This window comes from Dendropsophus ebraccatus, chromosome 6 (assembly GCF_027789765.1).
Source record: "Dendropsophus ebraccatus isolate aDenEbr1 chromosome 6, aDenEbr1.pat, whole genome shotgun sequence".
NCBI classification, from domain to species: domain Eukaryota; kingdom Metazoa; phylum Chordata; class Amphibia; order Anura; family Hylidae; genus Dendropsophus; species Dendropsophus ebraccatus.
The window spans coordinates 101,128,232-101,156,117 of record NC_091459.1 but is presented as its reverse complement, the minus strand read 5'-3'; the positions used below and the strand labels follow the sequence as shown (position 1 = coordinate 101,156,117).

The 27,886-nt window shown below is 41.2% G+C and overlaps 1 protein-coding gene across 1 annotated transcript in view; it reads left to right on the top strand.

The window, feature by feature from the left end:
* IGSF10 (immunoglobulin superfamily member 10) overlaps positions 1 to 25,547 on the top strand; it is a 35,304-nt gene extending 9,757 nt beyond the window's left edge. Inside the window, exons 3-7 of the mRNA XM_069975444.1 lie at positions 5,788 to 5,917; positions 7,317 to 7,707; positions 8,914 to 13,962; positions 15,313 to 16,213; positions 23,359 to 25,547. Coding sequence (XP_069831545.1) covers positions 5,788 to 5,917; positions 7,317 to 7,707; positions 8,914 to 13,962; positions 15,313 to 16,213; positions 23,359 to 25,267 — 8,380 coding nt within the window. The 3' untranslated portion in view covers positions 25,268 to 25,547. The remainder of the gene's footprint in view (positions 1 to 5,787; positions 5,918 to 7,316; positions 7,708 to 8,913; positions 13,963 to 15,312; positions 16,214 to 23,358) is intronic.
* The last annotated feature ends 2,339 nt before the right edge of the window (positions 25,548 to 27,886 follow it).

Here is a 27,886-nt window from a genome sequence, read left to right as displayed (position 1 = left end):
ACCATCTGCGTAGAAGTAACTTACGCCTTATCGGTGTGCCAGAAAGAGTAGAGGGGAAAGACGCTAGTGATTTTTTTGAAAAATGGCTGATTGAGAAGTTTACTACTAATGTCCTCTCTTCACTGTTCGCCATAGAGAGGGCTCACAGAGTGCCTACTCAAGATCCACCACCAGGGGCTCCCCCACGCCCTATCCTGCTGAAAATCCTCCATTACAAAGATAGGGATGCTATCCTCAGAGCCGCCCGAGACCATACTGATCTCACTATTAACGGGAACCGTATATCCATCTTTCTGGATTTCTCCATAGAAGTACAAAAGAGACGTGCCCAGTTCTTGGACATCAAGAAGAGATTAAGGGCCCTACATATTATCTACTCCATGATCTACCCGGCAAAATTGAGAGTTGCTGCCCTGGGAACTACGCATTTTTTTGATTCACCGCAAAAAGCAGCAGAATGGCTGGATAGTAATGAGGCCAGGATTCGGCGCAGCAACTCGACTAACTGACTCCTGATGCACTGAACTGTATTTTCTAGGAAGAAGCGGCATGGACACTATGGAAGAGGACAGTTGGGATTTTTTCCCCACCTCTGGTTTTTCTATATATCTTTCTTTCCGCCTGCCGCGGTAAAATGTCCTTCTGCTTAAGCGCACTGGAGAGCTGTTTCAAGTTATTGTTTAATGTTGGCAGGAGCCGAAGCCTGTTCCTTTCTCATTTTAGCTCCTTCAGCATTTCACCTGGGAACTCAGGCTTCCTGTTTTTGACTGTATGGTACTCAGGCTGGGTTTTTGGGTGCCCCCAGGCCTCTGGCTCATGAGGCAATGTCTATGGTTTTTGTGTTTTTGGTTCTTTTCCGTGTTGTGGTTGAATGTACATGTCTTGTATCTCTCTACTTACTCCCTCACTAACTGCTTTCCTTTCTGTGCTGGCGGGTCTGAGCTTACTACTTTCTGTATGATATTATTATGGCTAACAATTGTCATGTGGTGGCGTGGAATGTGAGAGGCATGGGGGACTTAAATAAGAGATGCGCAGTTTTTAATGTGCTTAAAGATTACCAGCCGGGAATTATGTGCCTCTCGGAAACGCATATGGTTAAGGAAACACTAACACATCTCACCCGGAAGTGGGCGTCCCATGCCTACCACTCAGTCTACTCTACTCATGCCAGGGGTGTGTCCATCCTCGTGCATAAAAATGTTCCTTTTGTGTGCCACTCTTCCCATGTGGACTCTGAAGGACAATACATCTGTCTGCATTGCACTATACATAGAGAAACACAAATTCTAGTTGCCCTCTATATACCGCCACCCTACAATGGTACTGTCCTTAAAAGGATTCTAAGTGTATTGTCCACCCTCCCCGATCTGCCCACGCTCCTGATGGGGGACTTCAATAACTGCCTGTCCCCAGATTTGGATAGGCATGGCCATCACGATGATACCCGTACTGGGGGTCCTACCCCTCTGGCCCATACTCTGGCGGAGGTGGGCTTATGTGATCTTTGGAGAATCAGAAACCCTGATACTCGCCAATTCTCCTGCTATTCTAGTTCGCATCGGTCCCTCTCACGAATTGACCTGGCAGTGGGTACCCCTTGCATGCTATCCTGCATATATACCCTGGAATACTTAACTAGAAGTGTTTCCGATCATTCGCCAATACATATCCAACTACAATGGGGGGGTGGGGAAGGGGCCCAGAAATTGTACTATTTGGAAGCTTAATCCGTTCTGGTTAACTCTTGTTGACACCGGTGATGATGTGAATAATGAATTGAGAGAGTTTTTTGCTTCCAATAAGGGGACAGCTTCAATGGCTACGGTATGTGACACCATGAAGGCCTACACGAGGGGGAGGTATATACAAAAAAATTAGCAGATATAAATCCAAAACATGCGAATTGGAAACAGCTTATAAGAATAGAGTTGCAGAAACCGAGATGACATATGTGTCTGATCCTGGCCCTAGCTCCTTGGCAAATTGGGAAGAGGCGCAAAAATTGTTAAAGGCCCATTTATTGCATCTAGCGGAGGATAAACGCTTCTTCACTAAACAAGCTTTCTTCCATGAGGGAGAAAGTGCTGGCCATATGCTGGCTATGATAGCTAAAGCACAAGGGGGCTCTACACATATTGCTAAACTGCTAGCTCCTAATGGACAACCTTGTGTGTCGGACTCAGATATCCTTACTTGCCTCTGCAACTACTATAGAGATCTCTATATGTCCAAATTAGGAACTATGACCACCCAGGATGTTGACAACTATGTCTCGGGTATTCCCCTTCAATCATTGTCAAATGCACAGAGGGAGTTACTGGATGAGCCCTTGTCTTTGGAGGAGATTGAGTTGGCTGTTCGCTCTCTCCCCAATGAGAAGGCTCCGGGAGGTGACGGCTTGCCAGGGGAGTTCTATAAGCAACATAGCGAGGTTCTACTTCCCCACTTATTGGATGTGTACAAGGAAGCGTTACAGTCTGGTACACTCCCTTCTACAATGAGGGAAGCTATAGTGGTGGTGATCCCGAAACCGGGGAAAGACCCAGTGTGCCCCGATTCATATAGACCCATTTCATTGCTGACGGCAGACGTAAAAATACTAGCGAAGGTCCTTGCCAGTCGCCTGTCTAGAGTTGTCTCGAGCCTGATCCATGAGGATCACTCAGGATTTATGCCGAATAGAGCAACCTCACATAATCTTAGACGTTTATACCTTAATATTCAGGCGCATGAAAGGTCAGATGGACATGCTGCGGTGGTCTGACTCTACGCTGCCAAAGCATTTGACAGCGTTGAGTGGGAATTTCTATGGGCAGTAATGAGGCGCATGGGGTTTGGAGAGGACTTTATGGGATGGGTTCGGTTGCTCTATACGGACCCAAGGGCCAGGATTAGGGCAAATGGGGGACTATCAGAGAGCTTCCCACTGTTCAGGGGCACGAGACAGGGATGCCCCCTGTCACCCCTGTTATTTGCGATTGCAGTGGAGCCCCTGGCCTGCTTAATTAGACACTCCACGGATATAGTGGGATTCCCTTAGAGGGGAGGGGAGGAGCGCATATCGTTGTACGCCGACGATATGTTGCTGTATACAGATGACCTAATTGCCTTTATTGACCCTATAATGTCTATTATCACTAATTTTGGCCGTAGCTCGGGACTCACTATCAATTGGGGAAAATCAGTGATACCCCTGAACCCACCCTTGCCTGAGCATAGTCTTGATCATATCCCCCTGCAAATAGTAAACAGATTTAAGTACCTGGGTATAGTTGTAACTCCCCACACTAAAAATTATATTTCTGATAACCTCCTCCCCCTAGTTTCTAGGATGGTTCTTAAGGTGGATACGTGGTACAGGCTTCCCCTGTCTGTTGTGGGAAGAAGCAATCTCCTTTGAAATGGTATTAATGCCACAGGTGTTGTATATACTACATAATTCCCCGATGTGGATCCCGAATAAATACTTTAGACGCCTTAATACTATTTTTAGAGAGCTTATATGGAAGAAATCAACTGCTAGGATAAAACTGGAAACATTGCAACGAGGCAAAGATAACGGTGGTCTCGCCATACCTGACCCATATATCTATTTTTTAGCGGCTCAGTTACAGCACATGAAGGGGTGGGGGCAGAGGGATGGCCTAGGTATCTCCGGCAGATTAGTCTCTTGGCTTACTGGCCTGTCACCCCCTCTGGGAGCTGTAGACTCGGCAATTACAAAAAGTGGGCAGAGAGTGCTTCCTACATTGCTCTTGATGGCCCGGGTGTGGGAGAAGGTGAGGGCTCTCCTGGGCCTGGGGGACATGACAGTTTTCACACCACTCTGGCATAATCCTAGACTGCCGGAAGTGTTCAAACTTGAGGGCTTCTCCCCATGGGACAAGCTAGGTATTTATTTTGTTAATCAAGTTTGGAAGGAGGGAGGAATGGTTACTTTTGAGAAACTCAAGGACGACTTTCTTTTAACAAATAGAATGTTTTATCAATATTTACAACTAAGGCATGCCCTCCAGGCACAGAACAGCCTCTCTACAATTAGTCTGGGCTCCCACTCCTTGCTCTGGGATACGGCTGATAAGGGCTCTGCGAAGGGGGCTATCTCTATGGCATATGGGGAGTTGTTATCCGCCCGAATACACGCACAACCATTGGCGGCACGGGAGAAGTGGGGTAGGGATCTGGGCGAGCTGAGCGATGCACAGTGGGATGAGCTTTTAACTATGACACCGTCCCTGTCCCTATGTGAGGCTCAGCTTATGCCTCAGTTGCTCTTACTGCATAGAGTGTACAAAACCCCGTACTTCCTCCATAAAATTGGTTATAGGCCAACCTCTAACTGTCCAAGGTGCGGAGAAACTGAGGCACACATTATACATATGTTTTGGGCCTGCAGGGAGCTGGAGGTATATTGGAGGGGAATAGTTGCTCTAGTGAGAGATGTATTTGGTATTGCCTTGCCCCTTGCGCCTAAACATTGTATTTTGGGACTCTTGGGGAATACTCAACCTGATGACTACACTGCCCTGGGTATAAAGCGAATCCTCTATCAGGCCAGGAAAATTATAGCCTCCAAGTGGACGCATGCTGACCCGCCGACAGTGAGTGATTTTACCCGTAGAATGAATGCAGTGATTAGGCTGGAGAGGGGGGTATATATGAAGCGGATATGTATAAAGAAATTCGAAAGCATATGGGGTAGGTGGGTGGATACTCCTGGCTTGCCGTAACCTAGATTGCATAGGATTTGTAGAAATCCATTCCAGATGCTTCTAAATGCACTTTAATGGTACAATGCTACCCTAACGTACTGGTGTACGATAATGCGTTATGTGACCTGTTTACCAGCCCAAGAATCCCGCTTTACAAGAGGGATGTGGCAGATTGTTCAGATTCTGATAAATGTTTATAAGACATGTACATGTTCTCTTTTGTTTTGTTTAATCTTTTTTTTTTATATATCACCTTTGTTGATATCAGACTTTATACATCTCTTTGCATATACAGTAGTTATGATGTGTTATAACCGATTGTATGACATGATTCACAGTTGGATAATGCTCCCTGTTTTACGATTTCGTATTTGTCTCCAATACTCCAATTGTTCTGGAAACTTTCCTTTTTGTCTATTTGTAAGAAAAACTATAATAAATATGATCTGATTTAAAAAATAAAGATAGTTGTTATCTGTTTAATGATGCAAAGAATATTTTTAGTGGAATATCTCTTTAATGGTAACATAAATCATTGAATGATCTCAAAACCCAATCATTGAGAGGTGTGAAGATTCCTTATAATGTGCTCTAGCAGTCAGTTGGTGCTTGTACTCTGCAGTTGTTAGCCTTCATAAAAAGATCCTTCTTTGAAGCAGTCAATCCGCTATTAAATATCGTAACTGTACTGGATTCTATCACATGTGCATTATTAAATATGCTCCATATGTGTACATTTATTCTTTCCTGACTATAGTGGTTCAGTATGTAGAAATATCACAGCACCCAGAACCTAGGCAGTAAAAAGCCATAAAACTGGTGGCAAGAATCCAGCAAAAAAAGAAAATACTTGTAAAAGTGAATGTAGCATATGTGATTTCCAAGAAAAATGATGAAGTTAGTTTCTAGACAAGAGAATTCTCTAAAGTATCCTCCTGTATGGATGACCTCATACTCCTGAAGATAGAACTGCACTTTATATTCCAGATTTTTTTCATTATTTCATTTGCAGTATCTCTTCTATATATAATGTTCTTACCATTGTTCTGTATACTCTACTGCATGATACCAGGTACAACAGCCTGAGCAAGCTGACAGAGGGTGACTTTACTGGCTTGAAGAAATTGGAGCTTCTGATGTTACATAGCAATGAAATACAGACAATCCATGAAAATGCTTTCCAGGACTTGTCCTCATTGCAGGTATGAAATGCCACGCACATATCAAACTACATGAATAACAAGCATATATGGAAAGGAAGTCTGTAGAGTTGGACAGGGAACAGTTATGTTACTCAAAGGGACATATACAGAATAATGGTTAGGCTACAGAATAAATTTGCATTGGCATTCTCCAAATATTCCTTCTACTTTCAGCGGAATTGTACAGAGACTTATTTTCAGGCAATGTTCCATGGGTAAAATACAGTATGTGCAAATTCATTCCCCTTCAAAAGAGAGAAAACTCTCATACTAGCTGAGACTCTAATCTCCTCCAAAACAAGGAGTTGCTCATCTATAAACAGCTGTTTCAGGTTTGTCACCCCTCATCAGAACTGGGCACTGGTTGGCTAAAGGAGGGAAATGGATTTGCATTCTTTTTTCCCAAGAGAATTGCCAAGAAAATAAATCTTAATACCACTGATCTCTTCAATGAGAGTGAATATCTCACCTATGCTTCATTTAAGGCTTTTCTATAGTCAAATTGTACCCCGCTTTGTACTGAGTGAGAGAATTTATCAGCATGGCGTACAGTGTGTAACATCAGTGGCCTTGATATACTAAAACTTTCTATGTACAAACTAAGAGGAGAAGACAGTGTGTGGCACAAGCTGTTTGATAAATCTGAAGACTGTTTACTCTAAATTTAGACCAACTACTAGTTTCTATAAAGTGTTTGGAATAACCAAGAGTTTGGCACACTTTTTTTTTTTTTTTTAGCACACAGTGTTGCACCCTGGGCCAAATCATCTTTTCAGACCTGGCAAAAAAGTGTCTAAAACCATAATAAATGTGAGAAAAGGTCCATATCCCATTTTTTTGGACAGAATGCTGGCACAGACACATTAGTACATGTGGGCCTGTATATTTGCTTCAGGACACTAGGCACCATTTTCCTTGCTTGATGGGCATGACACAAAGTTACTCTCTTTGGTGTTTATTGAATTGCAGTGTCATGCTTGAACAGAAAAACTATTAAAGTGGTATTGCAATCTTGACATTTATGGCAAACCCCAATATATATATATATATATATATATATATATATATATATATATATATATATATATATGAAATCCACACCTATCCCAAGATTCCGGGTCACTCTGCCCAGTTTTGCTGCTCCCGGCTTCCCAACCAGCTTCAGCTGCTATAGGCAGTTCAGAGCGGCCAAGAGGGATCGCTACTTTAACTCTTAATAAGGTTTGGGTGCCAGGGGTGGGACCCATATCTATCAAACATTTACTGTGGAGATGCCATAAATGTCAAGATGGGGATACCCCTACCACAGCCCACTGAACATGGAAACTACAGATTGAAGAAAGAAATGTATAGTTATATTTATATCTCTACATGTTAATGTCTGTTTCTCAATCCCTAGGTTTTGAAAATGAGTTACAACAAAGTGAAAACCCTCCACAAAAATACATTCCGCGGTCTGAAGAGTATGGTCAGGCTACACATGGATCACAACAAACTGGAATTCCTGTCCCCAGAATTATTCTATGGACTCACAGCCCTAAAACTGGTGCACTTTGAAGGAAATGAACTGCGACAGCTACACACAGACACTTTTGTCACTTTGCGATTCATACAAATATTTAAAACCTCATCTATAAAGCACATCTATCTGTCAGATAACCAGTTATCATCATTGCCTAAAGACATGTTTTTGTACTTGAACGAACTGGAAGGACTTTATCTCCATGGAAATCCTTGGTCTTGTGACTGCAGCCTTCAGTGGCTCCCAGAACTGGGGCAGCAATCTAGAGGTATACTCACATAGGATATATTTCAGTGTACAATATTAGCACAATGAAAAGTGTGTGTGTGTGTTTTTTTTTTCCTTAGAAAAACCCTATAGGTGTCCCAACATCAGGTGAAGTCATGATGTGCTAATTTAAGAGTGGGTTTAATCTTGATTCACCTAAAAAGTACAATATACAGGAACATGATTGTGACTACTGACCATCATGCAAAGATCAATGTGGCTCATGGCATCAAAAGTTAAGAACCTATGCTCTAAGGAATGAAGATGAAAAATGAGGAATGCCACTGTAATTGTTTTTAAAATTGGGTGTTCCAGATCATATAACTATTTTACACCAGAATCCTCAATCTTTACCCCATGTCAGCCACATTTAACTCTGGGTGGTGGTCAGTAGCCAAATTGAACTCAATACTTAAGAAGATACAAAATACAAAAATACAAAATGTAAATCTATACCATACTATACTATACAAAAAATGTCCAACGCAAACTTTAAACCATTCTTGTATTTAACATCCAACTGCATCCAACTTCTCGACTGGAGAAGTTGGATGCAGTCCTATAGTTGCCTGGAAAATATGGATACAGCTACAGGCTGTAGGCTGTTTTCCAGGACTCCCTAGGGCGGCATCCAACTTCTTCAGCCACCGTTAATCAAATGCAAAATGTTCAGGTTCTTGCTCGAGGTTTGGTCATCTCTAGTTCTGACCAAACTGTAAAATTAATTTAAGCCTCAAATCAGACTAAAAGACCCGACTGCTCCTGATAGCCTCAACTCTCACATAGACTGCCTTTTATGGGCCCCACTATTTCATATTCTACCACTCATTACCCCCTTTCTCATAGTCTCCTTCTCTTATATAGGTGGCTACTCGCCCTCTTGAAACTTGTTGCTATGCCTTCTTTCATGTCCTTGTAGATGCCTCAAGCTGCCCCTATTACCTACTCCTTCCCTGCTAGAGTTGAAGGACCTACAGAACCTCAGGCTCACAACACTACAGACTCCATAGACGACTGTATGGCTGCTACACCAGTTTTTCCACTTCTCGAATTAGGGAAAACATAAAAGAAAATGTGACTATGAGAAACAACTGGTGTTGGTTCTAAATACATTTTAATTACAAACTTTTGTCAATTGGATTGAAGCTATAGTTAGAGCAATGCAGCCACAAGACTTTAAACTCTTTATGTATATTTCTTTTTGTAGACCTGATCAAGTGCAAGAGAGATCGCTCGGGAACTCAATGCCCTCTTTGTTCCAGTCCTAGAAAGAATCAAGGAAAATCTTTAAATGAAATTTCATCTCAAGATCTTACATGTATTAAGCCTACTATCGAGAATATCTACAAGTTAAAAAATGTCTCCTCCCCAGAAGAAGGCAGCTTTACTACTATATCAGCCAAAGACTTTGTAGCTCCAATGGGATCTCTGATTTTAAACATGACAGACCAGTCCGGGAATGAAGCAAACCTGGCTTGTAGTGTCCAAAGGCCAACCAAAATGTCTCAAATAATGTTGGACAGAAAAGAAGACTATACAGTGATGAGGACTACATTTTCTTCTTTTCTCATATGTAACATTGACTATGATCACATCCAGAAATTATGGGGAATATTAGCAATGTATAGTGATTCTCCAATGAAACTTAAACGAGAACTCTTGCTCACAAAGACACCTTTTATCAGCTATAAGTACAGACAAGTGGACTCTGGAGAGGATGTGTTCACTGATATTGATGCTGAAGTTCGAGCAGAACCTAACTGGTTAATGCAGGATTCAATAACATTACAACTTGATAGAACAGCTACAACACTCAGCACATTGCACATTCGCTACATGACAGAAATCTACGTTACAATTCCCAATTCTGTTGAAACTCCGTCAAAAAACAGTTGGACTATGATCATCAAAAGCAACAAGACACAGACAGAGTATACTGCAATAATAGGAGGAACGGTGGAGATGGACTGCCAAGTTGTTGGTGAACCAGTTCCAAATATTGAATGGGTACTTCCCGATGGCAGTAAAATCCGTGCACCATATATGAGTGAAGAAGGAAGGATAACAATTACAAAAAGTGGAAAGTTTACATTGAAGGTAGCAGATCATTTTGACACTGGGGTTTACCACTGCATTGCTACAAACTATTTGGATGCGGATGTACTTTCCTTTCGAATTACTGTTGTGAGTGGTGACGTGGAAGAAGAAGCTGTAAATGGAATTGACCTTTCAGTCAGTAATGGGGATGTTCTCTATCTTCCCTGTGGTTCATATGCAGTCCCTGATGCATCAGTAAATTGGATATTACCAGACCACTCTATTCTACACAAAACTTCACAGAACAAGTTTATTTTCTCCAATGGCACGCTAAAAATCCAGGATGTAACACAAAGAGACAGAGGGCACTTTAGATGTTTAGCAGCTAACCAATATGGTCTTGATGTGCTGACACACAGAGTGTTGGTAAAAGACAGGAAAACTAACACTATCATAAGGAAAGTACAGCTGGACCAAAATGAGGATGAAAATGGTGAAGGATCGGGCAATGAAGACACTAAAGAAAACCTTCACTCTGTCACAGGGATAGCCATTGAACGTAAAAGATATCCAAGTAGACTTGCTCCTAAAAAGTCTGATGGGCAATGGAACACAAATATAGCAACACAGAGAAGGAACAGAGTAAACCCTAGATATAGAGGCCACAGGAGACAATTTGCTCAAAACACAAGAAAAATTGATCCCCAGCGCTGGACAGAGATACTGCAAAAGACAAAACAAAATTCAATAAATAGTAAACCTACAACGGAATCCATAAGAACGGTCAAAGAAGACAATGAGATAGAAAGCATATCGGGGGATTCAGAACAACCATCTGGTGAAGAATTGCTTCCAGTGAAAGAAAAGTTTACAATAGTAACAGAAGAATACCCTAGTGCAGGTATACCAGATATTATACCAACAGTGTCTTCAGCGACTGATTCTGATCATCCTAAATGGAGTGCAAAGAAAATATCCACAACAACAGCCAGAACCGATATCGATGACAAAGACATGAATAACTATGTGAGCAGTCCGGAACCAACCATATCAGGAGGAAACCCGACCACAAACAACTATGATAGTGAACAACCAACAACACTGAGCATTTTAGGCACATCAGCATTGGCAATATCAGCACCACCACCTACAACAAGTCTTTTGGAGATGTTTCCCACAGATGCAACAACCCATTTGACACCACAACTTAAGCCTCTTACTAAATATGGGAAATATGACTCTGATAGTAGTAGTTTTGTCACCACAATAAAATCATTAACTGCAACTCCACAATCTGGTATTATAAGTCCAACAACCACTAGCTCTAGTTACCATCACACCAAATTACAAGAAATTACAACAACCCCTTCAATAACTACACCAACTAATTCTCATTATACTGCTAAGCATGATAGTAGAGACGCTGTCATTCAGGAAAATGGACTACAAACAACATCATCTGATTATGCCAGCACTTTTACTACATCTAGTTATTTGAACAGCCTATCTGAGAATGTGGTAACAATGCCCGAAAAAGAAATGTATATCAGTACTTCACTGCCAAATATCGTAACTGATCCCACACCATCATATGATTCCTCTACATCACAAAACATATTTATAGATCAAACAACCACACCTAGCCATCTTCATATAACTTCACCGCTTAAACAAATATCTATTCCACCAACTAGTTCATCTCATGAACAACCCATAGTCACTGGTAGTTCAATTTCAAAACAAAAATCACCAAAGCATGTACCAACCATTACAACTACTCAGTCAACCCTTGTTTCAAATACCAAAGATATTACTAAGGATAATTCTCCAAGTTCGATACAGACAACACCTGACAATTTACACTCTTCTACGTCAAAGGTTCACACCACAAGGAGTCCACAATATTCTGAATCAAGAGATGATTTGGAAGACCGGACTGTTGTTAGCTTTGATTCCTCCACCAAGTCAAGCGCTAAATTATATCTCTCGAAAAATGATGTTGGTCCTATATACTTTCATAGCACTCAAAAAATCATCACTCCAGGGCTTCCAGCTGGCTCCACAATCATTACCCATCAACAGATCCAGATAGTGAAAGAAGTTACACCATTTGTGCCAACTCTAAGGCGATATGGTCGGAGAAGAATCCCAGGAAGAAGGCGCATTGTAAGGCCAGATCGTATTCCAAATGTTAGAGCTCATCAATTTAAATTGGTAAAACCAGACAACATAAATGATATGACTGAAACCACAACAGCATACACAACTGCTTCTGCAATTGGTAAACATACACAGATTTTACATAGCACAGTACCTTCAACTACAAATGGTCCATTAACAATTGATCAGCCCTCTACAACAGCTCCAGATACAGTCATGGAGAAAGAAACAACAACTCTTACAACTACACGATCCAAACACACTGTTAACACTGATAAATTGACTAATACCTACAGCACACCACATCAGTCTGCAACTGTTAACACCCCTAAAACAAGCAGCATAGACATGTCTGTTTCAAAAAAGATCAAGGTTGGATTAAGTTATAGCCAAGGTGCAACAACATATATTCCAACAACCATGCCTATAGTAGGAAAAAAAGAAGTGCTGGTATTCACTTCTCCACAGCCCACAACCAAACCTATGGTAGCCTCTAAAATAATTAGAAGAAAAATCCCCTGGCATAGAATTTTTGGTAACAATCCATTTATTCAAAGAGAGATACTTAGGAAGCTCAGAAAAAATCATCATCCAACACCCACAATTACTCCTCCATTTCCAACATCAAAACCAATTGTTACCAAAAGTCCTAGAACTACAATTCCATCAGATGAGTCTACTCTTCGAAGTTTAAAGGCTCAGGCTGGCTTACCTTATACAAAGGAAGATAGAACAGTAAGAGGAAACCCAAGCAGCTCCACTGTAACAACCATAAATTATCACATGAGCCCTGGAACTACTTCTAGTAAAGCTCATCAAATTAGTGCCAAAGAATCAACAACTAGAACACTTCCTACCACTGTTACAGTAGAGCCATTTACTGTTTATCCAACCACTGTTATGAAAGTAACAAGCCCAAGGTATACTTCCAACAAACTGACAACTGTGAAGTTTCAGACCATTACTAGTGATAAACAAAAGCACATTTCTCCAACCAGTGCTCCATTACCAGCTACAGTGCAAGTTCCAACCAGTCCAAAATTTAAAGTAACTAAAATTCAGACAAGTTCTAAGGCTGCAAAGACTGAAGCCTATACAGTCAGTAGTACTGAGGGAAATGCTTCTAAAGAAACTACTCTAATCCCTACAACAGGTTTTAACTATATAACAGTAACTCCAAAAACAACTGCAGCGTCCTACATCAGAAACAGATTTCTAAAAAGAAAACGACCAAGAAAAAAGAATTTGTTCAGCAACTCAGTGAACACACATAAACCATCAACAAACCCATACTCGTCAGCCAGTTCTCCAGAGGATACAACCCCATATTATACAATTGCTTCTACACCAAAATATGCAGCGACTACAATAACAAGAGCACCAACGACAGTATCAAGTTCAGAAAATGATATTCCACTAAACACGGTGACCAAAACTTTCTGGAGTCATCCGACCAAGAATGATAAGTCATCCATGCAACCATCACTTATAAAGAATGCAATTGACACCTTAACTACTCCATACCTAAAACCATCAGACGCAAATGATATAACCACATCAGACCAAGCACTGAAAAATACACCATATGAGAATCCGTTAGTCACAACGTATAAAACAAAAGCATTCTCAACCTATAAGATAAGTCCTACAGCTACTGCACGCTCACCACTATCAATAACAGCTAAGGCTATTAACAGTGTGACTCTTCCAACACCTATAAAGAGCCCAAGCACAACCAAAATATTACATGGATCCAAAAAGGAACACATTGAGAGTCCTAAAACATCTCAGGGAAATATACACACAATTGCACAAACTCCAAATCTACTAAAGATACCTATGCGATACAACATTTCTTCCAAAATAATACAGCAAACTGAAAACAAGGCAATATCGCATAAAACTCAGGAAATCACATCCAGCAGTGTTCGCTCTAAACCTCGCATTTTGGGAGGTAAAGCAGCAAGTTTCACTGTTCTTGCTAACTCAGATGCCTTCATTCCTTGTGAAGCAACCGGAGATCCAACACCCACCATATTGTGGACAAAGGTGGCTTCAGGTGAGACTAATCATTCACTATTTTGCTGAAAAAGTTACATAAATAATTCTTAGATTTATATAAATAATAATTTAAAGGGGTTGGTCACTTTATACTAAATCTGTTTAGTTTACAGTATTAGTGTACTTACTATACTTACTGTACTAGTGTACTCACAGCACTTACCAAAAGTAGCTCCATGTGGACCCTATAGAACTAAAATCAGATACCCCTCCTCCAGGCTGCTCTGCCCTACTCTGTACGCTGAACAGTGATCCTGTCCATAAGATGGCAGAGCATGTAGGAGCATGTGACCATGCCCCTCCCTCTTTGTCCTCCACAGACATATACGGCTCAGTGGTGGACACCCCGAGGAAGGGGCATAGTCACGTGCTTCTCCATCCTATGGACAGAATCACCCTTTCGAAACAGACCAGGTCGGCAGAGCCTGGAGGGCGCATACCTGATACCATTGTTACTATGCGCACAAGGAGTTATCGTCAGCACATTTATGTATACTGTACACTGAGAAATTGACTATAAAGTGACCAACCCCTTTATAATAATAATAATAATATTAATGACACAGTAACAGTTTGTGAATATAAAAATATAACCATATATCCATTCTCATTGTATGCTCCACATGGTAAGTTAAAACTCTTGTATAAATAATAGTTATTGTCCCCAACCTATAGCTAAGCACTCAAAAATGGGAAATGTTTTTGCCTTACTGATGCCTTATACTAAGCATCTGATGTATTGCTTGTTTGCCACAAATCTACAACATTTTGCGATAGGAGTACTTAAAGGGGAAGTTATAAAATGTCTTTGCCAGTCTTCTGGGGTCAAAAAGTTAAAAAATGTCTGCACAAACCCTTGTTTTGTGTGACTTTGTGTGGCTCTGTGTGTTTTTACTGTCTTTGCCACTTGTAATAAAGTGTGTGGGACTTATCACAAAGAAGTGTGCCCATTAGATTTGCCAAAACGTATGCCTGCAATTGCAAACATGCATAAATCAAAGCTTAAACCTACCAGGCTTCTGGCCGGCATATAGTTAAGTCAGATTAGCTAAACAATGGTATGTAACACTCGGGTCTTTAGTAAATCTGCCTCCATAGTCAAAAACAACTACATGTTCTTTCTTTTTTTTTTTTTTACATGCAGCAATGCCTCACAATAAACTGCAAGCACATTTTTTCCCGTATGTTTTGGATACAATGTTTAGTGCAGTCACACTCAGTACTGTACAGTAGCCCTTAAAAGAAGTAACAAAAAACTCCACTGTTGTTCACTCTACATTAAATAACTGAGGTTATGTATGAAAATTATTTTCCATATTTAACTGAAAAAATATTGCTTTCTTACCAGGGACTTTTGTATCAAAGACAAGAAGGGGAAACAGGATGGAAGTCTTTCCAAATGGAACACTTTCTATTTCAAGTGTGAGCGTCCTGGACCGTGGGCAGTATCTTTGTGTTGCAAATAACCAGTATGGCTCGGATCGTCTGCTTGTTACACTTTCCGTCATTACATATCCTCCAAGGATTTTACAAGGCAGATCAAGAGAGATTACAGTGCACTCGGGCAGCACTGTAAGTATAAAGTGTCAGGCAGAAGGCCGACCTTTTCCTACCATCACCTGGATACTAGCCAATGAGACTATTGCATCTGAAAAATCTGATGGGAATCACAAGGCTTTTGTCTTATCTGACGGGACTCTTACCATTAGAGAAGTAACTATTTATGATCGAGGAATTTATAAATGTTTTGCTACTAACATAGCCGGATCTGATACATTAACAGTAAAAGTTCAAGTGATTGCTGCCCCTCCTGCTATTTTGGAAGACAAAAGACAAATTGTTTTAGCACTCCCGGGAGAGAATGTAAAGCTTCATTGCACAGCAAAAGGAAATCCTCAACCAAGTGTTCATTGGGTAGCATTTGACGGTACAAAGGTGAAACCATTACATTATGTAAATGCCAAGCTCTTCCTTTTTTCTAATGGAACACTATACATAAGAAACGCAGAATCCTCTGACAATGGAAACTATGAGTGTATAGCAACCAGCTCTACTGGCTCAGAAAGAAGGGTCGTGACTCTCAAGGTGGAGCAAAACGATGTTGTACCGAAGATAATCCAAGCATCGCCAAAAGCCACTGAATTGAATTTGGGTGATACATTGATGCTAAATTGTAGTGCAACTGGAGAACCAAAGCCAAGAATAATATGGCGGCTGCCATCCAAAGCTGTGGTAGATCAATGGCACAGGTGAGAAAATATATTTATAGTACATAACTGATATATATATATATATATATATATATATATATATATATATATATATATGAACATTTTTTAAATGGCCTTCACTTAGCCTTCCCTTTGGCTTTTTTAAAGTGGTTTCCATAAATAAAAAAAAAACTCGTATGGCTAAAGAATAACTTTACATATAGTATAATAATAAAGTGGCAATATGTTATGTAATACAGTTATATCCATGGCATAGCTGATAAGATTAACACATTAGAGGTAGAAAGGATTTCTTTCTATTATCGAAGATTTAGTCCTTTTCCAGCTATTGACTGTAAACTTAACTGTGTAGAGATTTTTCCTGTAGACTGGCATTGGAGAGGTCTGTTTTTCATGCTATATAATCTGCCAAAACAGGAATGCAATGAATTTCATTGCTTTTCTATGAAGCAACGTATGGGTAAAATGTGTGGTGCTAAATGTCCAATGGATGTTACTAAACACATGGGGTAGAAGCTTTATTGGTTCCAGTGACTTCAGTGGCTCTACTAGCTCCCTCACAAGTGGTGGTTTTGTCGATGATCCCCCAGGGCATAAACTTTGTCTGGATTCATAACCCTACGTGATAAGAAAGTAATAGTAGCAGCACTCACCTGATTGGGTGAGTGCCGCTACTATTTTTTATTTTTTTACTACATTGGGATATTTATTAACAATGAGCACTGCACTCAATAAACGCGTGCCTATGATAGAGTGGTAATCACACAGTAGTGCCAGCTACTTGGGTTTTGTTTGTGTGATTTGATCTGGACTAATGGTATTTTGGGGTGTTGTTATGGTCAGCTACAAGAATGAGAACATAAACAATGATAACTTAAACACAGTCCTTTGGAAACTGGTTTAATTCACAAAGGAGATATAACAGTTTAACAAATGTATAGGCAGACTTTTAATTGAAGCATGGTGACTAGAGATGAGCGAACCGGGTTCGGGTTCGAGTCCATCCGAACCTGATCTTTCGGCATTTGATTAGCGGTGGCTGCTGAACTTGGATAAAGCTCTAAGGCTATGTGGAAAACATGGATATAGTCATTGGCTGTATCCATGTTTTCCAGACAACCTTAGAGCCTTATCCAAGTTTAGCAGCCACTGCTAATCAAATGCCGAATGATTGGGTTTGGATGGATTAGAACGCGAACCCAGTTCGCTCATCTCTACTGGTGACCCAACATTTTATTGTATCCTAAGGTACCAAGAGGTAGTCTATTTTATTCCAGCCCTTTGATGCAGGTAGTAATTGATTACCTTGCAGCTTTCACAGAAAAGTTCTTGGTTATACCTGAGCTCAGGAGTAGGAAGCTAGACCCACATGACTCTTGCTGGGGCTGCAGTTCCTAATGGCAGTGTGCAGGTCATCATGGTAACTGGATCCTGGTAGAGCTCAAAGGTAGTTCTACCAGGGAGACAGCTCAAAGTCACATGCTTGTGAGAAGGAATCGATAACTCTTGTATTAGTAATCAGTGGGAGTCTCTCATTTAGCACCAATCACCAATCTGGTGGCCAGATGATACATATTATTAAGAGGATAAACCCTTTAAATAGACTTTGTGGGTAAACACTTGGCAAATTCTGCACATAAACCTCTTCCTATTTCCTTCTGCAGCCACATTGCCCTTCCTTCCTGAATGACTTTTTCTTTGTTCCAGTCTCTTGAGTTCATTCCTTGGATGGCTACATTATTTACTTGTCTTCTAATCCTCTACATTTCCCCCTTCTGGATTCAAGTGAAGGAAAATAAACTTAACATGTGCTCTTTCCTGCGTGAAAGAGGGCTTTGTAATTTTAGGGAATACATGATTAGAAGTTTCCACATGTCACCAGGGCTTCAAATATTTGGATGAAGAATATTCCGTGGAGGAAGATATTTTTCCTTTTACCTCCCATTTTGTAATTGCTACAGGTTATGTTATCAGGATTAATAGGCAGATCATTAACAAAATCTTAACTTTATGCTTTTTCTAGTTACATAATAGGTGTTTTATTTCTACAAACATATAAACTGCATAGTTACAGTACTACACATAGTTTTAGGATAGATAGCTCAGTGGTTATGCTTGTCTCCGTGTGACAGGCACACACTACCATTGTATTTAACCCCTTCACGTCAGCAATCTGTATATATATGCGTTCCTATTGCACATGCCCAGTGCAGTAGGAATGTATATATACGTTCCTGCTTTGACGGGGCTTTATGATGAGAGCGGGATCGCTGCAGGGATAGCGATCCCGCTCTCATCGGTGTACAGCACCGGAGATAATGAGAATCAGCTGTCGCCGCCGCTGTATTTCAGTCCCCCCCCCCCCCGTGAATCCACGGTGGGGGGAGATGAAATAAGTAAAATCAGACCCCAGATCAGCCCCCCTAGTGCCCGCTCACTAAACCCCCTCCCCGCGGCCATCAGATCCAAGATGGCCGCCACCGCTAATGTCTGTTCACAGTGATCTAAAGTAAAAATGAATGAAAGCCCCATGCTATCCGCCACCAGAGGTAGCGGAGAACATGGGGCAGTAATCGGGGACCCCCCTGTGGGGTCCCGGTACAAGTGATCAGCGGTATATACTATTTACTGCTGATCGCTTGTACCATGTGCTCCAGGCACTTTTTATCCCCTGTCACCATAAATGATTGGTGACAGTGGATAAAAAGTGATAGTGTCCCCCCAGTCACCCCTGTCACCCCCGTCCCCCAGTCACCCCCCCCACCCCATATACTCACCTGATCCTGGAGCTCCTTCCTCCTCAACGTCCTGGCTAGTTATGAAGTGTGCATGCGCTCCACAACAAGCCAACTCTGAAAATGTGGTCTCTGTCACTGAACTATGATTACTGTGATAGAAAATATCACAGTAATCATAGTAATATAATGAAAATGAATGTATAAAGTACAAAAAGTGACAAGCATACAAAAAAATAAAACACACACTTTTTATTATAGTAATAATTGCAGTTTACTCCCAAATTACCCCTAACCCCCCAGATTACCCGTAACCACCGAAAGGTTGCCCGTAACCACCGCAGGTTGCCCGTAACCACCCCAGGTTGTCCGTAATCACGTCAGATTGCACGTAACCCCCCAGACTACACGTAACCACCACACGTTGCCCGTAACCACTGCACGTTGCCCGTAACCACCGCACGTTGCCAGTGACCCCCTCCAGATTGTCCGTAATCACCCCAGATTGCCTGTAACCACCCAAAATTACATGTACCCACCCCAGATTACCTATAAGCACTTCAGTCTATCCGTAACAATTCTAGATTGTAACCCCTCCAGGTTGAACATAACCACCGCAGGTTGCGCATAACCACCCCAGGTTGCCCATAATCATGCCAGATTACATGTAACCCCCAAGATTGCACGCAACCACCGCAGGTTGCCTCTGACCACCGCGCGTTACCTCTGACCACCGCACGTCGCCTCTGACCACCGCACCTCACTTCTGACCACCGCACGTTGCATCTGACCACGGCACGTTGCCTCTGACCACCGCACCTTGCCTCTGACCATCGCACTTTGCCTCTGACCATCGCACCTTGCCTCTGATCACCGCACCTTGCCTCTGACAACTGCACCTTGCCTCTAACCACCACAAATTGCCAGTGACCCCCCTTCAGATTGCCCGTAACCACGCCAGATTACAGGTACCCACCTCAGATAACCTATTAGCACTTCAGTTTATCCGTAACCACAGCAGGTTGCCTGTAACCACCCCAGATTGTCCATAACCCCCCCAGATTGTCCATAACCACCCCAGATTGTCTGTAACCACCCCACGTTGCCTGTAACCACAGCAGGTTTTCCGTATCTACCCCACGTTGCCCGTAACCACCCCACGTTGCCTCTACCCATCCCAGGTTGCCTGTAACCACCCCAGGTTGCCGTAACCACAGCAGGTTGCCCGTGACCACCCCATGTTGACTGTATCCACCCCAGATTATCCGTAACCACCCCAGATTACCCGTAACCACCCCAGATTACCCGTAACCACCTCAGGCTGCCCGTAACCACCCCCAGATTACCCGTAACCACCCCAGACTGTCCGAAACCACCCCAGACTGTCCGTAACCACCCCACATTACCTGTAATCTAATTTTTTTATTTTATTTTAGTAACTGCACTATTCTAATAACTATTACTAGCTGCGGTTTTGCTCCAGCAAATTGGCACTCCTTCCCTTCTGAGCCCGGCTGTGTGCCCATACAGTGGTTTATGCCCACATATGGGGTACTGTTGTACTCAGGAGAACCTGCGTTACAGATTTTGGGGTACATTTTTTCTCCTGTTCCTTGTGCAATTTAGAAATTTCAAACTAAACCAACATATTATTGGAAAAATTCAAGTTTTTCATTTTTACTGGCCAATTTTGAATACTTTCCTCTAATACCTGTGGGGCCAAAATGCTCATCCTACCCCAAGATGAATTCTTTGAGGGGTGTACTTTCCAAAATGGGGGGACTTTTGGGGGGGTCTATTCTGTAGACGTTACAGGGGCACTGCAAATGCACCTGGCGCTCAGCAACTTCTTCAGAAAAATCTGCACGGAAAATGCTAATTGGCGCTCCTTCCCTTCTGAGCCCGGCTGTGTGCCCATACAATGGTTTATGCCTACATATAGGGTACCGTTCTACTCAGGAGAACCTGCGTTACAGATTTTGGGGTGAATTTTCTCTCCTGTTCCTCGTGAAATTGAGAAATTTCAAACTAAAGGAACATATTATTGGAAAAATTCGAGTTTTTCATTTTTACTGTCTACTTTTGAATACTTTCCTCTAATACCTGTGGGGTCAAAATGCTCACCACACCCCAAAATGAATTCTTTGAAGGGTGCACTTTTCAAAATAGGGTGACTTATTTCGAGATTTTACTCCGCTGGCACTACAGGGGCACTGCAAACACACCTGGCGCTCAGAAACTTCTTCAGCAAAATCTGCATTGAAAAAGCTAATTGGCGCTCCTTTCCTTCTGAGCCCCGCTGTGTGCCCATGCAGTGGTTTATGCCCACATATGAGGTACCTTTTTACTCAAAAGAACCTGCGTTTCAAATTTTGGGGTACTTTTTTTCTCTTGTTCCTCGTGAAATTGAGAAATTTCAAACTAAACGAACATATTATTGGAAAAATTACAGTTTTTCATTTTTACTGTCTAATTTTGAATACTTTCCTCTAACACCTGTGGGGTCAAAATGCTCATCCTACCCCAAGATGAATTCTATGAGGAGTGTACTTTCCAAAATGGGGTGACTTATGGGGGATTTTCTCTCTACTGACACTACAGGGGCTCTGCAAATGCACCTGGCGCTCGGAAACATCTTCCGCAAAATCTGCAATGGAAAAGCTAATTGGCACTCCCTTCCTTCTGAGCCCCGCTGTGTGCCCATACAGTGGTTTACGCCCACATATGGAGTACCGTAGTACTCAAGAGAACCTGCATTACAAATTTTGGAGTGCTTTTTCTCTCATGTTCCTTTTGAAAATTAGAAACTTTAATCTAAACGTATATATTATTGGAAAATTAAAAAAAAAATGTTATGGCCTAATGGTGAATACTTTCCTCCAGCCCCTGTAGGGTTAAAATGCTCATTATACCCCTAGATTAATTCTTTAAGGTGTGTAGTTTCCAAAATGGGGTCACTTATGGAGGTTTCCAGTATACAAACCTACTAAATCAACTTAAAAAAAGAACTGGTCCCTTTCACGAAAATGTGGTAATTTGCTGATAAATTTCTAAGCCCCGTAACACCCTAAAAAAGTAAAATGTGTTTATGAAATGAAGCCAGAATAAAGAGGACATATCGGTAATGTGACTTAGTAGCTAATTAATGTGATACGACTTTCTTTTTTTAGAAGCAGAGAACTTTAAAGTTCATAAAATGCTAATTTTTCTAATTTTTCATGATATTTTGATGTTTTTCACAAAAAACACACAAAGTAGTGACCAAATTTTGCCACTAATATAAAGTGCCATATGTGACGATAAAACAATCTCAGAATCGCTAGCATATGTTAAAGCATCACTGAGCTATAAGCGCATAGAGTGAGACAGGTCAGATTTTGAAAAATGAGCCTGTTTTTTTAGGTTCAAATAGGCTTGGTCTTGAAGGGGTTAAAGAATGCATTCATTGTATCCCAACACCTACAGCGTTATTTGCAAATTGCCCACAGAATTTTAATAGTTGTTAAAAAAAATGTACAGGTGTAGGAATGAACACCACTTATCCAAACCCATCAGTTTAATTGTGTTTTAACAATAAGAAAGGAACAGCCTCTATTAAAATATCCAAATCTTTACTTAATTTCTATTAAACTCTATAATATATGATGCAGGACTGAAGGCCGTATTGGCCTGAAATATGTTGGTGGTGACATGTTTGCATCCTATATTGTATCTTAGGTTAAGGGTAAATCAAGATTTAAATGGTGTGAACTGTTCTTGTCTTTAAAGGGCAACTCTGATTTTTTTTCCCCACGGTAATTAAAACACATTACAAAGTTTGTAATGGGCTTTAATTACCGTTCTGCCCCCCACCTCCACCCGGAATTATTTAAACGCATACTACCTGATCCCTGTTAACCATGGCTGGCGCCATCTTGTGTCAATGACGTCTTTACAGCTGGCCGGCCCCACTGCGAGACGTCAACAGATGACTGACAGCTTGCTCAGCTCCGATTGGTTGAGCAAGCTGTCAGTCATCTGACGCTGCCAGCCGAAGAAGAAGAAGAAGAAGAAGAAGAAGAAGAAGAAGAAGAAGAAAAGAAGAAGAAGAAGAAGAAGAAGAAGGAAGTGCTGGGAATTCGAACAGAGATTGACCCAGGAGTGAAGGTGAGTATAGAAACATCTTTTGCTGTTGTTGTTTTTTTAATTCCCACTGGAGTTGTCCTTTAATACCTGCTGATAAAATCACAATATTCTGGTGCCCATCATCAGAGCTAACTGGAAAACCTATTCTACATCTTTTGGTTGCCTTGATACCAGATACCAGGATGACAATCAAATGCCAAATCTAGCTATGTGCTATGTTGCAACACACATATTTTATGTTCTGATTTATTTAAACAAATTTAATAGCAGTGTAATTAGTAATTGTTTTTTTTTTTTTTTCAGAATGGGAAGTCGAATACAAGTTTATCCAAATGGTTCATTGGTTGTCCTATCTGTAAATGAAAAAGATGCTGGAGACTACTTGTGTGTGGCAAGAAATAAATTAGGAGATGATGTCATCCTGATGAAGGTCAGCATAAGCCTGAAACCAGCAAAAATAATTCAAAAACAATACAGCACAAAGCAAGTTCCGTTTGGCAAAGATTTCAAGGTTGATTGCAAGGCCTCAGGATCTCCAATACCAGAAATAACATGGAGTTTGCCTGATGGCACAATGATAAACAACGTTCTTCAGGCTGATGACAGTGGTAGGAGAACACGAAGATATATTCTCTTCGACAATGGTACACTATACCTTAACAAAGTAGGTATGTCTGAAGAAGGGGACTATACTTGCTATGCTGAAAACACTTTAGGAAGAGATGAAATGAAAGTACACATCAGTGTTGTAGCAGCTGCTCCACGTATTACGCTAAATCCTAACACAAAGCTCAAAGCAAAAGCTGGGTCTAGGACAGTTCTTGATTGTCAAGCCATTGGAGAACCAAAGCCAAAGATATTCTGGCTGCTTCCATCAAGTGATATGATTGCAACTTCCCATGACAGGTATACATTGCACGAAAATGGATCTTTGACCATCAACCAAGTCAAGTTATTAGATGCCGGAGAATACATGTGTGTGGCACGCAATGCAGCAGGAGATGACACAAGACTTCTCAAGTTAGATGTTCTTTCAACCCCTCCTATTATCAATGGCTTATATACTAATAAGACTATAATAAAGGATTCTGCTTTAAAACACTCTAGAAAATTGATCCACTGTAGTGCAGAAGGAACACCTCCTCTTCAAATAATGTGGATCATGCCTGACAACATATATCTTACTGCACCATACCATGGTAGCAGGATTACGGTACACAGCAATGGAACTTTAGAAATCCGGAATGTTAGACCCTCTGATTCAGCAGACTTTACATGTGTTGCTCGTAATGATGGTGGTGAAAGTATGTTGGTCGTTCAGTTAGACGTTCATGATATCCTTCGAAGACCTATGTTTAAAAATCCATTTAATGAAAGGGTCATTGCTAAACCAGGCAAAATGGCAATACTTAATTGCTTTGCAGATGGAAACCCCCTTCCAGAAATAACATGGCTTTTACCAAATGGTACCAGATTTGTAACTGGACAGCAGTTTTCCAAATATCATGCAGGGACCAATGGGACCTTCATAATTTACAGCCCAACCAAAGACGATGCAGGAAAATATCGGTGTGCAGCCCGAAATAAGGTGGGCTACATTGAAAAGCTTATCATTTTGGAAGTAGGCCAGAAACCTAATATTTTGACACATCCAAGAGGGCCAATAAAGAACATTATTGGAGAGACTTTATCTTTACATTGTCTTTCTGATGGAATACCAAGACCCAGTGTCATATGGACCTTTCCAAGTGGATATGTACTAGACCGACCTCAGGTTACTGGGAAATACTCATTACTTGAGAATGGAACATTGGTCATTCAAGACACAACCATACATGACCGTGGAAACTATTTGTGCAAAGCTAAAAATAATGCGGGAGAGGCAGCGATTACTGTCACTGTTATTATTGTAGCCTATCCTCCAAGGATTACAAATAAACCTCCACATAATATTCACACAAGGGTAGGATCTCCAGTACATCTCAACTGCATGGCCATTGGAATACCAAAACCAGAGATATCTTGGGAGTTACCAGACTTATCAATATTAACAACAGGTAGTAAAGGACGACCTACAGGGTCTGAGCTTCTTCATCCACAAGGAACATTAGTTGTGCAGAATCCAAGAACTTCAGACTCAGGAAAGTACAGGTGCATTGCGAAGAACCCATTGGGTTCAGATACCAGCACTACATATTTAAAAGTCATCTAAGCATCATGACTAAAATACAGTATAAAGACTATGGTAGAACACTTTATCTGAGAAGCTTATCAGGACAAGAGACCTGTGGGTGGTTAGTTCTCCTTTTGTACCATATATACATGGATTTTTATCAGCAATTATGTCATAAAAAGAACTATTCTTCAAAGCACCTTTCTGCAAGTTCCTTACAATAATTAAACTGTGAACAGAAATTTCATTATATATATAAAATATATATATTTTTATTCAGAATTATACGATAGACAATTATTTTTATGTTATATTTCTTCAAAGGCTAAATGTTCTGTCATTTTTAGGATCACTTCATCAATAAAATAGAAAACTATTGAAGTTTTTTAAAAAAAAATACATATATTTTTTACTAACTTTGGTATTTTTTACTAACTTTACTATTTTGTTTGATTTGGTTTGGTAAATAATACGGAGTCACATGAAACATGAAAATTACATATCGCTTTATTTACATACTGCTCCAACAGCAGCAACATGGCAGTACAAGGGATATTAGCGAATTGTCTAAAAGGACAAGACTTCTTTAGCACAGCATTTTTACATTCTAAACCATCTGAATGGAGTCGTCTACTAAATCCTTTTCTTAGTGAAACACATATAAACAAATACATTTTAAATAAAGTTTGAGCCTAATAATACATGTTGTTACTTTATGTGAGATTTGTAAAACTGAAGGGGTTGTCTTGCAAAGAATATTGTTCATACTTAAAGAGTATGTATTTCAACAGCACCCAGAGAACAATGTTTCAAAGATTGGACAGAAGTAGATGCTTAATGCACGCTAGCGCATTTCCACCTCAGGTGGGTCTTTGTCAAGCCTCAAAGATCCACCGGAGGTCGAACTGTTGCATATTTTGTACCTGACCATGCTAATAAAGCCTTGAATTTATGCTATGGATGCTGTTGGACCCCTCTTCTTCCATGTCTGATGACATGTCAAAATTTTCAATGACAGGTACTCCAGCACCAAATTCTAAACATGTATTGTATTTACTTTTATGTAACAGTAAATTCATATTTGCCAGACATTACAGGGTTAAAGTTAGTATGGCACCACCTGCTGTTTCTTTCCAATAACTTTACTGTGTCTACTTAAATACAATAAATACAGGAAACAGATCACTGATCTCAGGGAGACCAGCCAAAGATAACACTGTCGACTGCTGGCTAAAGCACTCAATACAGTGAAATCCTAGGTGCATTTCTCTCTGGGATATATGTATATGCAAAAAAGAGACCGAGGAGCCTCTGTTAAGAGTCTTAAAACACAGTACTAGCCAGTTATCCCTCAGAGAAGGGCTTAGCTAAGGGGAGGCTCCTGTAGGGAAACCACCAAAACCACCATATTAAGTGGCCCGATAAGTCAATGTAATGACAAGGGAATAAAAGGCCAGGTATCCAGTCACAGACAGCTGTTTATGGGTGTTGCCCCTCATCAGTGTGGAGCAGGATTTTGGCTAGGTGGGAGCAATGCCTAGTAGAGCCATATGGGAAACAGATCACTGATCTCAGGGAGACCAGCCAAATATAACACTGCCAGCTGCTGATTGAAGTTCTCAATACAGTGAAATCCTAGGTGCATTGCTCCCTGGGATACATGAATATGCAAAAAAGATCCCATGGAGCCTCCGTTAAGAGTCTCAAAACACAGGAGTCACCCTTAAGTCAGGTCTTTCCTGAAGGGGTATCTGGCTAGACCTGTATTTTGAGACTCTTAAAGGGGTAGTGCGGCGGTAAAGAATTATTCACAGAATAACACACATTACAAAGTTATACGACTTTGTAATGTATGTTATGTCTGTGAATGGCCACCTTCCTCGTGTCCCACCACCCCCACCCGTGTACCCGGAAGTGTAGTGCGCTATACATACCTGTCACGTGCCGACTCGTCTCTGATCTTCAGTCATTGAAGTCATCTTCGGACGGCCGGGACGAATCCCTCCGACCGTCCTGAGTGCCAACTGTGCTCAGCCAATCGCGGCTGAGCAGCCGATGACGTGGCAGAGGGGGGCCAGCACTCAGGACGGTCGGAGGGATTCGGCCCGGCCGCCTGAAGATAACTTAAATGACTGAAGATCGGAGACGAGTCGGCACATGACAGGTATGTATAGCGCACCACACTTCCGGGTACACGGGTGGGGGTGGTGGGATACGGGGAAGGGGGCCATTCACAGACATAACATACAATACAAAGTTGTATAACTTTGTAATGTGTGTTATTCTGTGAATAATTCTTTACCGCCGCACTACCCCTTTAACGGAGGCTCCATGGGATTTTTTTTGCATATTCATGTATCCCAGGGAACAATACACCAAGGATTTCACTGTATTGAGAGCTTTAATCAGCAGCTAGCAGTGTTATCTTTGGCTGGTCTCCCTGAGATTAATGATCTGTTTCTCTTATGACTTTACTAGGCATTGCTCCCACCTAGCCAGAATCCTGCTCCACACTGATGAGGGGCAACACCCTGAAACAGCTGTCTGTGGCTGAATACCCGGCCTTGGTTTTCCCTTTGTCATTACATTGACTTATAGCGCCACTTAATGTGGTGGTTTCCCTACAGGAGCCAACCCATTGGCTGGGCTATTCCTGGG